The sequence below is a fragment of the Onychostoma macrolepis genome, chromosome 06 (genome assembly GCF_012432095.1).
Source record: "Onychostoma macrolepis isolate SWU-2019 chromosome 06, ASM1243209v1, whole genome shotgun sequence".
Lineage (NCBI taxonomy): Eukaryota > Metazoa > Chordata > Actinopteri > Cypriniformes > Cyprinidae > Onychostoma > Onychostoma macrolepis.
Window position 1 is genome coordinate 9,146,188 of NC_081160.1, and position 20,096 is coordinate 9,166,283.

The 20,096-nt window shown below is 36.1% G+C and overlaps 2 protein-coding genes across 2 annotated transcripts in view; both read right to left on the reverse strand.

The window, feature by feature from the left end:
* fmnl2b (formin-like 2b) overlaps window positions 1–4,385 on the reverse strand; it is a 31,080-nt gene extending 26,695 nt beyond the window's left edge. Inside the window, 2 exon segments of the mRNA XM_058778019.1 lie at window positions 783–866; window positions 3,770–4,385. Of these exon segments, the coding sequence (XP_058634002.1) occupies window positions 783–866; window positions 3,770–3,889 (204 nt within the window). The 5' untranslated portion in view covers window positions 3,890–4,385.
* Window positions 4,386–5,457: 1,072 nt separating this feature from the next.
* On the reverse strand, window positions 5,458–19,778 carry mylkb (myosin light chain kinase b). The gene is made up of 17 exons (XM_058778018.1): window positions 18,904–19,778; window positions 17,541–17,657; window positions 17,243–17,308; window positions 14,480–14,521; window positions 14,145–14,272; window positions 12,157–12,313; window positions 11,652–11,957; window positions 11,032–11,076; window positions 10,833–10,923; window positions 10,530–10,733; window positions 9,759–9,976; window positions 9,550–9,673; window positions 8,314–8,466; window positions 7,892–8,015; window positions 7,701–7,791; window positions 7,460–7,594; window positions 5,458–6,712 (listed from the first exon to the last, which is right to left on the reverse strand). The coding sequence occupies exons 1-17, from the start codon at window positions 19,553–19,555 to the stop codon at window positions 6,459–6,461; spliced, it is 2,907 nt and encodes a 968-aa protein (XP_058634001.1). The 5' UTR covers window positions 19,556–19,778; the 3' UTR covers window positions 5,458–6,458.
* Between the last annotated feature and the right edge of the window lie 318 nt (window positions 19,779–20,096).

A 20,096-nucleotide genomic window follows, 5' to 3' on the forward strand; every position in this document is an offset into this window, starting at 1 on the left:
GTTTTTATGGCACATATACTATGATACATGTGAAGAAAACTGTTGTTGATATTTATATGCCCAAAAGGCAAGATCAAATTCTGATTGTAATGTAAATCAGTGAGATCTTTATAACATTAAAGCAGACTACTTATGCACAGAAATAGCAGTTGTCACTCTATATCTCCCAATAGTATTATGGTATTATATTTAGTTTATAACGGAAACTCTAGTTTTTTTATTCTGGGGGGCAAAACATATAATGTCAATCAATACAAAGATGATTAAGGGATGTACAAATCCCTCAAAAGCCTGATTTTTCATATTTGATACTGACAATTTAATATGATTTCTCTACCATTTCATCATTATTACTACATTTTTTTTTCTTTTCAAAAACAAAAAAAAACCATTGATAATCAAGTTGCTTCAGTCCAGTAAGTAAATTTTCCTCTGGAAATATCACAATTCTTACGGTTTATAAGATTTCGCAGCAAAAAGACACATGTATCACAACCTAAAGGAGGATTTAGAATTATAATAAAAGGTCTTATATTTGCTAAAAAGTATAAACTATCAATCAGATGAAAAAGGCATGTAGTAGATTCTATACAACAGGTTTTTCAGCATGTTGATAATTTAGATATTTAGGGTATAATAAAGACTTGAATTTTCCATGAAAAGGAAAAAAGACAGCTGTAACAACCTCTGACTAAGATATGGTTATATAACAGTTCTGTAAAATTGCTTTCTGGCTTATCTGAGACTCATTATGCAGAATGCATGTAAACAGACTCTCTCACCTGATCACATATCAGCTCCCATTTTTTTTCATTGTCATACTGTCTAAGAAGCCTCACTTTATCCGGAGGAAGGTTCATAGAGTTCTGAGAAAGACAGAAAAAGAGAGTTAACATTCTTTTTCATCACACGTTTGAAGGCATTTTGTACATAACATGTTCATCAAAAACACAAGTGATGAAAAGCTAAATAGCTAGTCTCTGAAATTCCTGAGACATCATGGATTTTTCTTTGCAAGCTGTTCAAAAGCAAAGACGTCACCAGCAGTGTATAACCAGTTTACTATTTTATCCCATCTCTCATCTAAATTCAAATCTGGATTCAAATCTAAACAGACTAAATATCTTCAGAACAGCCACATTCTCTGCAACAATCATACAGAATATAAATATCTGCAATTGCATACAGAATTTCATCAGCATTAAAAAAAAAAAAGTATGAATTTAATGAAACTTTCATAACAGTGGCTCACTAAAGGAATAGTTCACTCAAAAATGGAAACTGGCTAAAAATCCAATATGTAGATGAGTTTGTTTCTTCATCAGAACAGATTTAGGAGAAATTTTACATTATATCACTTGCTCACCAATGGAGTCCAAACAGCTGATAAATACATCACAATAATCCACACAAGTCCAGACCATCAATTAACACCTTGTGAAGTAAAAAACAAAACCATTATTAATGTGTCACTTGAAACTGTCAGTTCTGGGCAAAATACCAGTCCATAATCTATAATAGTGTTTCCACCAATAAAATGTTAATCCAAATTCACAAGCATTTTGTTTAGAACAGTTTTTCCCAGGTGAAAAAAAAGTACTTAAATTGCTCTATTTCCACACACTAATTTTGAAATTAATATACTAAAAATGATTCTTTAGTACTTAAGATCATCTAAGTGTACTCAACTGTGCCATTTTGGGACACCACAAATATGAACTAAAATGTGCTTTTAATACCATCTCTGTATTTAAAAAATGTATTCAGTTACCACTTGTAGTACACTTGAGTGTACTAGTTTATGAAAGATGGGTTCAAGTGGATTATTTTGTTCAATTATTTTGAAATGGGTTCGAATAATTTTTAGTATATTAAGTATAAAATTAGTGCGTGTGGGTTGCTTTGTAAACAGTGATCTAAACAGTAATCTGTGCGTATTTCGCTCCATATTTCTCAAACACATAGCTTTTCACTTCCCAAGACATTAACTGATAGACTGGAGTGAGGATAACTTGTGGATTATTGTTTTGTTTATCCATTTTTTCTGTAACTGTATCAAATATAATGCTAAATTTCTCCAAAACTGTTTGAATTAAAAAACTCATCTGCATCCAGGTTGGCCTGAGGGTGTTCATATTTTTGGGTAAACTATTTCTTTAAGACAAGCAGATTTAAGGAAAGAAACCCAGTATGAAACCTTTTCTTTTATCTACCATGTAATTTAGTGAAAAATGTCTCCATTGGGGTTATTGCATTTTTGTTACACGCTTGGGCCACATATGCTTATTTTGTACAAATATTAGGTAATATAATTTAAATATTTAAATTACTTTAACTGAGCCCATCAAAGATAACTGACTGCAACATACTGTTAGTTCCTCATGCATTTTTCTTGATACTTTCTGTTCTTCTATTTGGGCATAATAAGCCAAGCCCAAGTTTGATTAAATGATTAATGAGAGAAAAGCTCTGGAAATCAGACAGTCTGAGCATCAAATGAAAACACCGCAGCGGTGCCCAACATGTGGAAGAGGGTGAAGAGACTTGCGCTGCAAAAGCCAACTCTATTGGGACAGAATTTGTGATGCAAATCTGAGAAAACGAGGCAGCATTAAACGATTTGCATTCACTCCCCCCCCCGCTCCGTTTCTCCTCTCTCAGGCACAAACACAGACACAAACAGACAGACATGCCCACACACATGCACGATGCACACATGGCATGAAGCAGTTATGCTGATTTGCAGACTTTTGATTCTCAATGCACTGATTAGATCTTGAGTGTTCTGAAAGCAGGTCTCTAATGTAAGCAAATGATGCGTGTCTGTTTGGAGGACACCCTGAAAATCCAATAAGGGAGATAAGCAACAGATAACCTATTCTAAGTGCATTGATTAAAGACCTTTGAGAAATACACATGTAAAGCTTGTCAAAAGAATGTGGTTTTGAATCCGTCACATTAATTCAAGGCACTGTATTTCAGACATGAACAGGACCAGCAAATATCAATAAGAAAAGAGGTCTGATCAAAGTCAATTGAGCAATACAGAGACAGGTAGTTACACTTTATTGATCTCCGAAGGGAAATTTAGGGTCTCTGGGGAGAAATTTGTACCACTCCAAATGTAATTTTAATAGACTGCAAGCTGGACTCTGATGAGAGAATTAAATCACAGGATAGCTATCATATATGTCCCCCAAGACATTATCTTGAAGAGCCCTTCCTGACAAACTGGAGCATTTCAGACCCCATTACAGACAACAATCAGACAGGTTGTGCCAATGGCTGAAACCTCAACCAACAAGACCATACTGACATCGTAGCTCTATCTGTATCTAAATAAGTGCATTTACTTTTGATGCCACATGGGTTTTTGCTCATGTTAAAGCACCTAAAAGAATCCCATTTAAAAGCAAATGCAGGGAACACAGTGGCCTACGGAGCACGTTGCGATTACTGGATTAGGAACAGACTCCTTCAATCATACATGAATGCATAATCACCGCAATAAGAAAGTGTGTGTGCCAGCTCACAATTCTGGTGACGCTAAAACAAATGGAAAAACCCAAAGGAATCCACAATAAAGGTGCCGCGCGCCTGCAATTAGTAGCTATCATGCTCGCGCAAACAGCATCAAAGCAATGCACACTGCCAACCGCACACAATAGAGGCGTGCGCGTGTGCTGGCGTGGGCTGCCAGCTTCCATACTAGTTGTGCACATGATACAATTACATCGATATGGCTTTTGAGGATATAAGTGAAAATTACCAGTGCGATTGCAAATCTCTCCTCCAGTTCGGCCGGGTCCGGCATGGGCAGTTTAGGGGGTTTGCTGCCCCTCGCCCTGAAATCTGTGAGCTGAGCATCCATACTTTCTGCGTTCCCCATGTTTTTTGTCTGATGCCCAGCGACGGTAAACCCTTTGGAAAAACGTATTCAGCACCAAAATGTAATCAAGAGGCAAAAAGCAACCAAAAAAGATAGTGCAGGCTTTTTATAGGTGACCAGACACCCTCTCCATCGATGCAAACCCGCAGCGCTCTGTATCAGATGCGAGACTTCGACAATAGCATCCCTACATTGTTAATCCGTATCTGTCGGGCCCTCCGTGCATTTTTCGGAGCTGTTGAGCATCGTTCACTCAGCGGCAGCGGCTCTGAAGCTGGACGCATTTATCTGTATCATGCACAATAAATGCACCGCTGGAGGTTTGCGGCATGATAACGCGCATGGCTCGGACTCGGGCAGGCCAGTTAATCCGTGCTGTGTGGATGATAACAGACGGACTTCCACAAAACGCAAACTCCCCCATTCAATCCCCGACACAATGAAGCCTTTCAGCACCAATCCCCCGCTGGGGAGTGCCAAAAAGCCATGCTGAGGAGTCGAGGGGGAGGCAATGTTTTGTTCTGTTGCATGCTGGTATTTGTAGTTTGGACAGCACAGCAGCGACATTACAGAATTACTGTAACGTTCTAAAAATCCGACTCCTACAGTACTACGTTTATTGTAGTGTATTGTAGAAACGACCGTGGTCATGTAACGTTATGACGAAGGCAATATTTTATCCATTTTATGATTTATTTTTTTTATTTTACATTTACATTCTTCAAAATAGCCACCATTTCCCTTCATAACAGCTTTGCACACGCTGCCTGGAATTTAGTCAATTTTGAAGGAAAAGAAGGAAATTATAATAAATATTATAGTTTGAATTTAAATTAGAATTACAGAGAAAATTAATACGCTTATAGCCTTTTATTTTATGTTTAATTTTTTAATTAAAAATTATGTTATCACCTGTCATATAGCCTATACTTTATTGAAAAACTTTAAACCAGTCAAAGTGTCAGGCTATGTTAAGTTTTTGTCATTATTTAAATGTGGTATTTTTTGTATGTTTTTATGACCTTTCATTGCATTACCTGTGTGCTTAATATTATATATATTTTAATGTATAAATTATAATATATTTGCAGTAACAATCAGATTTTAGCTTAAATAGATTGGTATATTAGCATTGGCTTTATAAACTAACGTATAGACCTATTGTCAAATTTAGTAAGTTTCCACTAAAGACATGAAGGAATCCTGATTCCTCTCCAACTATTTCAATAATTCCAGTGAAGACAAACTGTGGCAACAGCTTTGGGAGGGTAAATTTGTTATTTGTTATACAGTGGATATTTTCTTCCAGACTAAATGTAACTACATAGCGCAAACATAAGATTGCATGTGGTTCATGTGAACAGTCATGCAAATGTACACTCTTTAAGTACACTTAGGCAGTCTTTTATTTGATTAATACTAAGCACACTTCTTTTTCACAAGGGTCACGCTGTGCTTTGAACTGCCTGAAAAAGAAATAGTGACATTGCATGCCAGTATGATGAAAATCTGCATCTCTAAATAATTGTAATTTTGACAAACAAACAACATAAATGTCACAAAAGCACAGAAGGGAAACACTTTATTTATATTTTCACTGTTCAGAAAATCACTGCCAGTTATGTTGAATAAACCAAAACTAACAAACAGGGCCACTTAGATTTGTTGATTTGTGTTATAAGTTTTAATATACTACTTCGGATGTGATGGGAAATTGAAAACATTATAATTAAGTGAAAAATAAAAAGATAAGACAAAACAGCTCTGAGTTTTAATTCTATGATTAATTCATTCTCAGAGAATAGTGCAGACACTCAAAGGCAGCAGAAGCCTGTACGAGGTTTATAAATATCATATGAGGGGTTGTATTGCAGGTTGCAGCACAAAATTCACCTCATTGCTCTGTCATGCAAGTGATTTAACTCAAAGAGGGCAAAATGAATTCAAAGTGCAAACGGCACAGACAGTCTAATGATGGTCACATTCTTCTATCAGCTACAGTTTCTAAATGACTGAATTAACTACATTCAATCATTTAGCAACAATAATTCTTATAACTATTAAATAAAACATAATAATATATAATCATTTGTTAATATCTTCATACAGTAAAGTCTCCAAAAGTATTTAAACTGTCTTCATATTGATTCCAATACCATGTAGATTAGACTAGTGTTATTTGAAGAAGTTCTGTCGTGTTTATACCACTAGATTGCACTGCAGTCAAAAAAAAAAAAAATTACTGACACGGATGAAATCTATGTTACGTAATCAGTATGATAAAACAAGTGGTGGATTTTTTCATACAGGCATATGGTTGTCACATTTAGTTTTTTAGTCCATTTTGGTAAATCAGTCGGGATAATTGTCTGGACACAATGGCACAAGCTGGAATGTCTTTGATCTTGGCAAACAGTTGCAACAAACTATTCTAGGCAGTATGAAGAAATATGAGGATGGTGTAAAAAAGAAGAATGGAAATGGTGTAAAATGTTTAAAATATTCATAGTTCCTGTGTTATTCAGTCTTTCACTTCTCCATCATTATCCACTCCTGTTTCCATCATTATTCAATCCTCTTCCTCTCCTTCAGCATCAGCCTCTCCTTCCTCCTCTTGCATAAACTCCACCATCAGTTCAGCAGTACAGGTGGCTTCTCCCAGACCGTTGACGGCTTTGCAGGTGTACTTGGCATCATCATCGGGACAGACCTCTGAGATCACCAGGCTACAGTGGCCATCCTCTTCATAGTCAATCTGGAAGTGACGCGTCTCCTTAATAGGCTGGTCATCCTTGTACCACACAACCTCAGGGTCTGGGTAGCCTTTGTGTTCAGAAGACACAGTAAATCAGTAATAAATCAAAAACACTGTTAAAAATTAAATGCAAGTGGACCACACAACAACAGTCATTGAACTTAGGTCTACCAACCATTAACCATAAGGGAATAGTGGACTATATTATGGTGTAAGTGTAAAAACTACGAATCATACCTAGCGCTAATTTGCTAATTTTCTGACTCATGATGATCAAATTGCCAAGCTTTTACATTATTTGTGACTTTTGAACATCACCATATTAAAGGGAGAGAAGGTAAAAACAATCCTCACAATATTGTTGATAACTGTAAGGATAACTCTTTCATTTTAAGAAGAAAATACTTTAATCCTAATGCAACAAAACACTATTTGTACATGCTTTTTGTACATGCTAACATTACCAGCTATAATACAATGTTATTATTAGTTATCTTACCTTAAAATTTCATCAGCCATTTGATTGAGCAGTTTAAAAAATATATATATTTTATTGTAATTTGATCTCCTTCAGGATTTAAATTAAATAATTAAATTTTATAACTTTAAAGAAACCGCTTCAGTCCCTAAGATATGTTTAGACACCATAAAGGAATTTATTTTTCTTTAGGTCCAACGGCAATATTAAGATTGAATAAAAACCTGTAATTTCAGACATTGGCGCTTTTATGGGATTGCATTCTCACGCTAATTTGCCCAGTTTAGTAAATCTGTCCCTTAAAAGTATAAATGCCTTCAAGGTCAAAGGTCATTACCCTCTATCTTGCAGTCAAAGCGGGCAGCACTGCCTTCCACCACTTCTACATCCTGTATGACAGAGGTGAAGCTGGGGGCCACAGGGGTGCGGTGTTCATCCTCCACACTCTCAAGGAACGGTGCAGGAGGCTCTTCTAAACACAAACACATTTATTAATGTGCAATTAACATTTTAACATATATGACATTTATTATGCAATGTTCAGCATCAATATTGAAAATCGCTTGCTGGACCATTACCATCAGTTGGGGAACTTTTCTTTGGACCGATTCCTCCTAACATTCCCATAGAGCTGAACCTGGAGATGGCTCGCACTGCATTCCCTGTTTTCTGCACAGATACTCAGAAACATGAAGAAAACAGTTTCCCATGTAACTCATAGAAATGAATTCTTTGTCTAATAAATCAAAATAAACGCTAGTGCTTTCACCTGCCAGCGGCGTCTCAGGATGTATTTCTTCATCCTCTCTTTGGACAGCTGTTTAGCCTCCATATTTTTGGTATCCTGTTTGAGCCAAGAGTGCTCTAAACACTGAGCGCAGGTCAGTCTGGCCCTACGGAGTGGTATTTATAGGGTCACAGAATTCAGACCAAATGCTTAAAATCCTAATACATTTGAGTGATAATTAACTTTGCCCATTACACCCTCCATTTACAATAATGTAGATTTTACTAGGTACTTTGTTAGTTGTTACGGGTCTGTGCCAAGAGTTCAGGATGTGCTGTTAAAGAAATGTGTGTCTACACAGTGCTCTACAAAGGCTTTTGATTATCTTGGAACAATTGTTGTTATTTCCATCAAAATTATGTTTCTGATTCAAAACTTTCTTCAGAAGGTTTTCTGAAGCTTACCTCATGTCCTTTTTTAGAAGACTGCTGATGAAGTCTTTGGCCTGATCTGAAATCTCATCAAACGCCTCATCCTCAAAATCCCAGGTGGCTGAGGTGACATTGGCAAGAGTTTCATTGTCATTGTCTCCCATGAATGGAGAAAGACCACTGACACTGAGGGTAAACAAGAGGAATAATCTTTCATTCTGTTAGCGCAAATTCAACCAAAATGTGATGTAAGGTACAACAGGACTAAAAGCATCCCTTAAGGCAGATGTTTTATTTATTTAATATGTTTTATTTTATTTATTTATTACTTTTTGCACCCAAATTTGTTTAATTCAGCAAGTATGCATTAAATTGATCAAAATATAAATTATATTGTATCACAGTTTCCACAAATAATTATGTAGCAATAAATAAATAACTTGAGAACCAAATATCATGTGAGCAGGAATAAATTACATTTTAAAAAATCTAATATAAAACAGCTATTTTAAATGTCAATAAAATTTAACACTATAACATTTTTTGCCATATTTTTGATCAAATAAATGCGGCCTTGAGAATAAGAGGCTTCTTTAAAAAATATTACTAACACAAAACTTTTGAAGGGTAGAGTATATATTCTGTATATATTCATATTTATTGATTACAATGTTACATATTCAATGAAATGTGTATTCTGTAAAAAAAATACTAAACATCTTATAGTTTAGAAATATTAATAAAGTCATACAGTTTACAGTAGAGGCGATATTTAAAGATATAGATGTAATGTTTAGTGGATGGGGGTGGAGCAGATTCAGGCATTCTCATCTGCAAAATTTAAAAAATTATAAATCAAGTTTGATCAGGACAATTTTGCAGTTCATAGCAACATAAAGTTGTTTAGGAAAGGATTGAGTATTCTGTTTTGTTTGAATTTATTTGGCTGTTTAGTGTTTTGGAAAAAAGATCAAATCAATAATGGCCTTTTACCACAGGGGGTCATTAACCTCTTGTGACCTGAAGATAAAAGTAACTGACACAAGTCAGTTTAAATATTTAGACTCTACCTCCAAGGAATCGAATTTGTGTTTATGTGATAAATTGAAAAAGCAAGCTTGGCAAGCGAGTTGTCCAAAAACTAATAATGGCCTTAAAAGGAAATGTTTCCAGTCCTCAGCATTGATTACTGTGTCTTTACTGCCACGGCTGTTAGCGACTGTTGGAGGAGTGATACCGATGTAGCTGAGATACTGATAAATCACTCACAGAATGTAACAGATGACACCAATACTCCACATGTCTGTTGGGTAGCTGATAGCTTCATAGTTGATCACCTCAGGAGCTACAAACTCAGGAGTTCCAAACAGAACCTTCAGAGAGCCAGAGTCCTCTGAAAACAGAAAATAAATAAATAAATAAAACTGTGCCAGAAAACCAGACACTGTTTGTTTTTGCAGTTGTTTACGCTTGTTTACCTAGCCTTCGAGCAAGTCCAAAGTCAATGAGCTTGATCTTGCTTCCTGTCTTGTTGATGCACATTATGTTCTCGGGTTTGAGGTCCAAGTGGACAATGCCCTGCTTGTGGATGAACTGAACTCCATCAATGATCTGCAGCATGTACTTAATCACCTCTCGCTCAGTCAGCTCGAAATCCTCGTCAACGATTCGTTCAAACAACTCACCGCCAGAAATCCTGCAGCCGGTGGGGACCACAATGACATTATCGTTAAGCAACGCTAACCAATCACTGTCAGACTGCAATCTCAATGCATTGGAACTGTTTATGCACATTCCATTTAACAACCAGATGAACAGTGTCTGGAGTGCTAAACAATTCTCTTACAGTCAGGGAGATTTAATTCTGGGCTATTTTCCATCATGGCTGCCAAGCTGAAGCAGAGAGCGTCCATGCTTTCTTCTCCCCACCTCCCTGTTTCTCCATCTCACTATATAAGGACATGTGACACGCACTTCTCCCATCACAGGGTGCTGGATTTTACATTCCACTCTCGCCATAAAAAGCTAAACTACTGGAATGATTTAAAGGTATTGAAAAAACAACTAGCAAACACTACAGCCTGTTCAAAGACACCAGGACAAGGTACATTCACCAAAGTGAACTAATGTGATCACCGCTCCCAAACTGGAACATATCTGAAGGCCTTCTAATGAAAGCTTTTATTTAGTCAACCTGTATCATGTTAGTCTTTCTGCTTGGAAGATAGAAGATATAGGGACTCACTCACATCTCCAAAACCATGACCATGTCAGATTTTCCCTCAAAGGCGTCCACACATTGCACCAGTTTGGGGTGGTGGAGGCTGTTCATGATGTCGATCTCCTGCCTCACATTTTCTTTTTCCTTCTGTGAGAATGCCTTGATGAACTTCCCTGCCCATACCTTCTTGGTGGACTTTTCCACAAGTTTGAAGACTTGACCAAATTTACCCCTTTTAGAAATAAGAGAAAGGCTATTGAAGAAACTGGAAGAAAAAAATCTGGTACAGTGAATCCAAAATGGTATGTTATATTAATAATGCATCTCTTACGTTCCTAAGCGGTCCTCTATATCATAGAAATCCTTCACGCCGCAGTCTTTCTTAATGACCACATCTCTGTATTCTGGTTCTTTCTCCTCATCTGTGAAATGAACAGGATATGTATCAAACTGAACATGTGGGAGTCATGTTAGTAAACTCAGGATTCAGGAGGGATGGAATGGTGGGCTAATTGCTTTGAACTTCATACCATCATCAGACACAGCGGCTCCAACTTCCTCATCTTCCTTTTTCTCTGGAGAAATATATGAATGGTTTTTAAAGGTTTAGTTTTTCAGTAGTGCATCAGCTCATCACATTTATACTTTTGAGGTTCAGTAGTTTGAGACCACAGTGACTCCCCAATTAAACCTGGAAATAATGTCAGATTTCTTCCTCTTCCCATCTTAAGTCTACATGATTGTTCCCCCTTTTTTATTTATTTACTTCTATATTTTTGTAAAATGTGTAAATATATATTTCCTATAAATACAGTATATATTTACATAGAAAAATATTGAACTAAATGAATAAAAAAGGGGAATACACACACACATTTACATGCATTGATGCATTTAATATAATACATTTCATATAACATACACTTAATATTGATATAATATACTATACAATGCATTTGCATTTAATTCATAGATAAGATTATTGGTAAATATAACACACACACACACAGTAAATTTGATAGACATATTAATTTATGCATATAATATTATAAAATTTTAGTTTATGCCAACTCGAGTGATGCTGCCATAAAAAAATTCTAAAATTAAAATGATTAAATCATAAAATCATTAATCAGATGTTCTTTCTCACCTGTTACCTCCGCCACTCCCACTGTAATGGGCTCAGATTCTGTACTGGGCTCTCCAACTCCATACACATTAACAGCTCGAACGCGGAACTTGTACTGACGATCGGCGAGAAGGTTCTGGACGTGGTATGAGGTGCTGTTACAGGAGGTGAGGTCATTCCATGTGTTGTCCATTGAATTCCAGATCTCCAGGTTGTAGGACTGGACAATGCTGCCTCCATCGTAAGTGGGGCCGTACCAGGAGAGGGTAAGCGAGGACATGCGGATGTCAGAGGCAGCAGGGGTGCCGGCCGGGGGATCTGGTTTATCTGGGACGCAGATTTACATTGAAGAGGTCAGCATTAGTTATATAGAAATGCATAGAAAGATAGGGAGACAGCTAGTAAATATGCTTTATGTTACTATGTTGTATCAAAGTACTAAATACAGTACAGTCTCTCATAATCGCATCTTCCTCCTTCCTGCTTCTCATTATGTGTCACTTCCTGTCTTTGCTTACTCCCATACCTACGATGGTGAGGTTGAGTGAGGCCTGCTTGGTACCAAATTTATTCTGCAGTTCAAGAGTGTAGCACCCACAGTGATCTTGGTCACTTGCTGCGATTGTCAGGTGGCTGCTGTTCTCTGTGGTCTTTATGGAAATGCCCCCACTTCCTGGCTGGATCTAAACAGGAGAAGAGTATACAATGTATCTAAGTATCTAATATAGGACTTTAGGCCTTTAGGCTTTCATTTTCTTATTTTCACCTCTTCTTTAACCACTTTTATATCAAACATATACACCAAATAATCATGAAATCTAAACTGATCCTTATATTGTAATTATTCAGTAGGTTTTCCAAATATTTTTTTTCTTCTTTTGTCTACCTAATCTCTAGGAAACAACATGTAAAGATAACAATAGACAACAGCTGCACCATCCTCACACTCTCATTTCACCATCTGTCATCTAACATTGGTTCCCAAAGTGAGTTCTGCATAATCTCTGCTTCATTTTAAGTGTTTTGTACTACGAATGCTTCAGTTAATCAGCAATGAATCAATCAGTGGTCTCTGAACCTGATGAATCACAAAAACCAATCATGCTAATGACACAAACGGGGGTGGCGAATATGAAACGCTCGTGCAACATGCAGGGGTGTTTCAGTCTCCTTTTAAAGTTAACAGGTGAGGTATAATACAAAATTCGGTTGCACTTTATTTTAAGGTCCAATTCTCGCCATTAACAAACCATTAACTATGACTTTTGCTTCAATAAACTCTTAATTTGCTGTTTATTAGTAAGGTAGTTGTTAAGTTTAGATATTGGGCAGGATTATAGAATATGGTCATTCAAAATATGTGCTTTATTAGTACTAATAAACAACCAATATGTTCATAAAAAGGCATGCTAATAAGCAACTTGTTAATAGTGAGAATTGTTTCCTATAATAAATTGTTACCCAAAATTCTTTATTAAATCATTTTCAATTTACATTAACATTAGCAGCTGTTCAGTTTGCATATGCTCTATACACTGTAAAATTTACGGTAAAAAAACGACAGCTGTGGTTGCTGGAATTCTACCGTAAAAAATACGGTAACAACATTTTAGGTTTTACGGTTTTAACTTAAATTTACAGTTAAATACCGTAATTTCATTAACTGATATAATGTTAATATGCCAACCTATTGAAGTACTGAAATCTGTTTTGTACCTTTGAAATACACTGATAACCACCAAATGCAGAAGGTGATGAGAAAGTCACACGATGAACCAAAGCCCATCACAAGCAGCTTTTAAATAATAACATATAGAGAAGGTGCACAGTGTCATTCACACAAGCACTAAACACTATCATGGTAACACATGAAACTGAAATAATGCAATAAACATTCATTTAACAACATTAGATGTAACATACAACCCTAATAAACATAACTGATAAGAAAAAACTAATTATTTCAAAGAAAAAACATCAAATTCAAACAAAATTTGAAATGCAACGCAGGGAATTCTGGGAACATCAGTTTAAGGTTTTTCCCTGTAAATTTTATAGGAACTTACCGTTAACCATTTAACTGTAGCATTTTCACAGTTTTTTACAGTTAAAATCACGATCATTTTTTACAGTGTATCTTCACAACTCTTCTCTCAAATAAAAGCCTGTTGTCTTAGATAGTCAATCAAAAGTCAGGCAATACAATGAAAAAATAAATAATTCAATATGTTTTTTTCTATATTACAATAAAATGACTATTGATAATTCAATTAAATATATTTCTGTTTATCTGAATATCAATTCACATTGATTTAACAGTGTTTGTGAATCGATACTGATCCCCAGAAATGGTATTAGAATCTGATCAAAGAATCATCTTTTGCTCAAAAATAGTTTTTGAAATGCATTTTTACAATAAGTATTTGTGCTGTCAATTTTAAATTAAAGGGGTGCTCTGTGCTCAAGTGGGAAATTAATTTTGTCATTGTACAAACTCTCTGTCCTTTTTCTTACCGGCTTTTTAAATTTGAGCCAGGTGCAAGTTATGGGTGCCATCCCTCCAAAGTTGCACAACAGCTCCACCTTTTCTCCTGCCCTGATCTTCTGATCTCCAGGGAACTGCAGAAACTGTGGCGGAGAACCTGCATGGCATCATAAGCAAACATTCATATTCAACACTATCATGGAAACTATCATAGTTATTCCGTATTTTCTCTCTCTGTCTGTTGACTATCAGTATTTTGCAAGACAGCTTATCACACAAGAACGTGTCTCTGTACATGGCCTTCAGGTCAAATATTCCTTGGGCCTGTATGGTTGTGTAAGGGATAATGGGAGAGTAATCTTACCCTGTTTGGCGGGAGCTGGTTTCTTCTTTATTCTGGCTTCATCTGCAGAAGAGAGAGAACATGTATTGACATAAGATAGCATCTACTGCAACAGCGTCTACTGTATATTTTTAGCTAAACATATTTACATAATTGTTCAAATAAACATTTGATTAAAAGGATAGTTCAGCCAAATATGATCATAGTTTTCTCCTCCTCGTGTTGGCTAAAATGTGACTTTCTTTCTTCTACAGAACACAAAATAAGATATTCTGAAGAATATTGGCAACCATACAATTTCGGTTACCATTGACTTTCATGGGAATTTTTTTTTTATTTCTTAAAATATCTTCTGTTGTGTTACATGAGAATAAACAAACTCATACAGGTTTGGAATCACATGAGGGTAAATAATGGCAGAATTTTTATTTTTGGGTGAACTATCTCTTTGGAGGAACTACAAGCATGAATAATGATTTTAGAAGGATTTAACAATTTTGACTTTGTGCAATATTTTGCAGCTTCAAATAACACATTTTCAAAACAAATTTGAATACTGGTAAACTTTTAATTATTATGCTTTCATACTACCATTTTTTAATAATATATTAGCATTGGTTAGCAACATTTTGCTCATAATATAAACATAATATCTTTATAATATCTTTATATAATCTATATTTTGTTTTATGATAGCAATGATTTTGAACTGGTAATTGTCAAAGAGGTCTTTTATAGAGGCTATTGCTTTTGTTATAGGTCTAATATGCAAATAAATGCATATTAAGAAATGTGGTGCCTAATTTGCATATTTAAAAAAAAGTCACAAAACAATGTGATATTATATGTATTTTAATACCCAATAGTTTGATTGCAGGAATTCTAAATTTTCTTTTCTTCCTTTTTAAACTGATAAATAATAAACTCTCCATTCAGTAAACAATCAAACAATCCAGTAGTAAAAAAAAATCCAGTAATCAACCATGTTCACATGTTTGAAATTTCATTTTACACCATTTCAAAGGAAATAACTAGTCAACATTCATCGGACAGAGAACTGACAGGAGTTATGAGGAAACTGCCGCTCCTGATCAGCATCCAGTGAGAGAGTGTCTGTGTGGACACTGTGTCTTGCTGGAATTCCCCTTATATGGACATGCTAAATATAGCGTCTCCAAGATCCAGGAAGCAGTGGCTCTCTCTCTCCACTATTTATTTAAGGTTTGATCGCCGTCAAGAAACAATGCAACATGTAAACCCCGCTAATACTCAAGCACACTCCAAAGAGAGACACTGAGAAAGGGGGAGAACAGGGGTGAGGAAGACAGAGAGGACAGTCAGATCTTTATGTGTTTCAGCTCACAGAAGTCTACCATTTTAGGCCTTCTCTTCATCTTCAATTGCTGCTTTCCTATCTTTCATTTTCTCCCTTATGCTTGGACACACCTGAACTTTTTCCACGAGCACTGTGGGAATACAATGTACTCTGTTCTGGTATTTGCCAGTAACATGCTTTTCGTGCACTAAATTGTAAATCACTTTGACATTGTTTGTTAAGAACATAAGTGCTGCTACGCTTATGAAATACTAGAAGACCAGATGCAGCAGTGCAACTGGTTGCCTATTGTTCCAAAACACCATCGGCTGAGTTTATTTTCTACTCTATCGTGATCACATGGATTAAAATGTAGGATCTAGTGTGACCATTGTGTTAAAAGCTGGAACAAAACAAACAAGCAAACCATTTGAGCTCTGTAGATACAATCTGCCATCAGATACTGTGGGATGGAAATCCTCTTTGGGAGTGATGACCATTGTTCCCGTCTGTAAGGTCATCTTCTCACATAACAAATATTTTTGAAAAGGAAATTGGGATTAAATGTCCACTAAATATGTAGCAGAATTAAGGACTAAATGCTTTTGCCAACCATTCCAGATGATTAAGGACATCAAAAGGAGAAAATGGACTTTAATTGTGAATTATTGTGGTTTTTAGAAGGTAAGTAAAAAGTTCACTGTCTCAGATTGGGGTAAAACAAACACAAGGCTTATTTACAGTACGCCAAGCCTGAATGTTTGTTGTAGACAAGATTTTGAATATAAACAAGAAATATCGTCACAAAATGTCACTATTATCACCCAGCTATATAAAGTTTTTCAAAATTTGTCTGCATATATGTCCACATTTATCCACATACAGTACATATACAGTACATATGTAGTCTAATATATAGAATATCTAAACTGCTTTTATCATCACAAAATGTAATATATATTATCACTCAGCTCTAATTTAAATGTGACTATAAGGCATGACCTGGCTTGACTTGATTTTCCTTTAAAGGTGCTCTCATAAATGGACAATTCACCTAGATATGAAAATTCTGCCATTGTTTACTCATCCTTGTTTTGAAACCTGGATGACTTTCGTTTTTCAGGTGGATTACAAAATACGTTTTTTATAATTATCTTAATGTCCAAGCTGCTCTTTTTCATACTCTAAGTGTCAATGCTGATCATGAAAACTTGCAATATAGTCCATGAGTTTTGTGTACTACTTCTATATATAATTTTTTGGAGCATGTCAACCCTTTGGTCCCCATACACTTTAAAATGGAAGAGAGCAGCATGAACATTCTTTAAAATGTCTCCTTTTATGTTCCACTAATAATCCCAATTTGGAAATGACATGAGGTTGAGTAACAGGTTAATGACATTTCATCCCTTTATAAATAAACTATTAACATCACAAGTGAACAGACCACAACATGTGTCTTTACTCACTTTCTGTAGTGGGAGTTGTAGAAGAGCTCTTCCTGTTTTTCTTATCTGCTGATGGGTCTGAGGGATCTAGAGGAATGCAAAAAAAAAAAAAAAAGAAAGAAAGAAAAAAAAGAAAAAACAAAACAAAACAAAACAGATTTTAACAATATTTTCCCCCTTTTTGTTTCAAATAAAGCCTAATTATGAGTTTAGGAGGAATTTGAGATTGTTAGTATTGTTATTGGTATTGCACCCTCACTTAGTATTATACATTTCCAATTACATGCATAAGGGGGAGTCTAGAAGACAGGACACTTACCATCTACAGTGACCATACAGGAACACTCTGCTTTACCATGTGCATTCTCTGCCTTACATGTGTAGCGTCCTTCATCCTCTGGTAGAGCCTTGTCAATTGTAAGTGAACACTTTTCACCTGATGTAAAACAAGAGGTAGCATTTAATGACAAGTGTGTGTTGTCCTAGTAAACACATAATTGTTTTATCTTAGCTGACAACTGAATTGTTTTATGATTGAAGTTTTGTCTTTTCAGCCTTATTATTAATTGAAAACTAAATGCTGGGCTGGAAAACTCTTATGCCAGCTATGGTGACACCCTTAACAGCTATTGAGGCTTGACTCTGATAAAAAGGATACTTGATTTCCAAGAATAAAGTATAATAATAATAAAAAATTATAATAACATGGAACATATTATCCAAAGGCTTCAAATTCTAAAGTCCTTCTCCATAAATATATAATTTTTTTATGCAAATGATTAAATTAGCACAAATCACCTCAAATATCTGAAAAAAAAAAAGTAAGAAAACTTTTCTGTTTGTTTGTTTGTTAGTTAGTTAGTTAGTTTGTTTATTTTTACTCATTTTTTTTTTTGTTTATTCTCAACAGAAGTCTTAGGAATGTTCTTATCTTTTTAAGACAAATTTGAATTCCTGAAAGGAATATTCTTAAGAATCAGTATAAATAACCATATTTACCATGACATCCAACTTGCCTTAACCCCAAAAGTAAAATGTTCAATGAATTTATTTGGTTTAATATTAAACCTGTCATTTTCTTCTTAAGAAAAAAATGAGATTTTCTTAAGAAAATATCTGTGAACTTTCACAATTGAACATTCTTACAAACAAAAAGAAGATTTCGATGAATCCATACAACCAAGAGCCTAAAGCACTGGATAATGTAGGGGACACCCATCACATTCCTGTTTGATTTAGACTCAGAGGGAATCCTCTATTGCTATTTCAGAACTTTCTAATTGCAACCCAGATCATCGTTCTGTCTCATGCCAGTGGAAGGGGTTAGAGAGACCTTAAACCCTCAGATCCAATAACCTGATGTGAATGAGCTCAAAGAACCAAGATAACACTCACTGAGTGCTCCAGTTGGCAATGAATCAGCCTCAGCTTTAAGATCATTCCTCTCAGCATGTGATTTACAACACAGCTCAGAGCACTAAAGTAAGGACTTTAGGAAAAGAGGTTTTAAAGCTGTCCTCATCATGAAATAATTCTACAGACCCAAGGTTATCACATTTCATTGGAATTGTCTGTCACATTTAAACATCTATTAATCAAAAGACATAAAGAACGGTGTAGAAAATGCAAGATCAATAGTATTTTGCATTGTAAATTGTAGTCAAAAGTATCTATTTTCATACCTTCCTGTGACAAGACAATGAACTTGGATGCCTTCACAATTTTCCCATCAAGAATCCAGGTGATGACAGCTTGGGGGTCAGAGGTCACCTGACACTCTAACCTCAGCCTCTCTCCGTCCACCACAGTGATGTCACTGAGGGACTGTTTGAAAACGGGCAGCTTTCCTGCATCCTTCTCTCCTCCATTCACAACTTTTGCCTTTTTGTCATTTGTCTCTGTTATCTGTCCATCAGTTGTCTTCTTCTCTGGGCTGGCTTTCTCCTTTTTTTCAGTTGTCCCTGCATCAGTGCTGCTGGCTTTTTTCTCTGTTGTTGCATTTTCCTTTACGGTAACCTTTTTATCAATTGCAGCACCATTTACGCCATTGACATCACTTTGCTTTTCCTTCTGTGGTGTCTTGGGTGCTAGCATTGATGAATTCTGTTCATTTTTCTCAGTCTTCTCTGGTTCCGGTGCTTGCTTCTTGTTCAGGACGGACCTGAAGTCTGAAGGTGTGCTGCTTGGAGATGGAGCGGCAGCAGGTGCTTTGGGTGAACCATCTTTCTTGTTGAGCAATGACCTAAAGTCAACCTTTGTTGGGGTGCTTGTCTTGATCTCAGACCCTGGCTTAGGCCCCGAACGGGACTTTAGAGCTGCTCTAAAGTCTGTCATCTGGCTTCCTTTGCTAACCTCTAGAAATTAAAACCAACTTTATGAAAGCTCCTTTCGTCAGTCCCTCTCAGTTCCTTTGGTAGGGGTTTCTTCAAGCTATAAATGAATACGGATGTCCAGTTGTATGAACGTTCCTTCGCGATCCCACTGGTCCAGTGACTTTGTGGAGGTCCTGCTCTTTCTGTGGTCACTGTGCAACTCTCTGTTCTCCCCACTCAAACCACTGCTGGGACAACCCCTCTGGACCAGAATGAAAGAGGGAGGAGAGACTAGAGGGTAGAGAGAGGACATACAGAGGGAAGGAGAGAGATATGTGAGGGTGGGGAGTGGAATTGGATTGTTTAAAAGCTTAGACTCCATTCTATAATAGGTTAATTGGAGACAGGAACACATTTCATATCTGTGTGGCATCAAGGGGGGAGCACCATTGCCTTATTAGGGAAACACTTCCAGTGCATGGGCATCAACACAACAGAACAGAGCTAGGAGGTAAACAGATGGCAAGATAGCATCAGAATCTGATACATTATTAGTATGTTAA

What these genes read in the sequence shown, in the direction of transcription:
- mylkb (XM_058778018.1), bottom strand. Translation starts at nt 19,555, where the DNA reads ATGACAGACTTTAGAGCAGCTCTAAAGTCCCGTTCGGGGCCTAAGCCA. An exon ending in TACAACTCCCACTACAGAAA is followed by an intron (nt 14,522 to 17,242) that starts GTGAGTAAAGAC and finishes TCTCTTCTGCAG; the next exon opens with ATGAAGCCAGAATAAAGAAG. An exon ending in GAAAAGTTCCCCAACTGATG is followed by an intron (nt 7,595 to 7,700) that starts GTAATGGTCCAG and finishes GTTTGTGTTTAG; the next exon opens with AAGAGCCTCCTGCACCGTTC.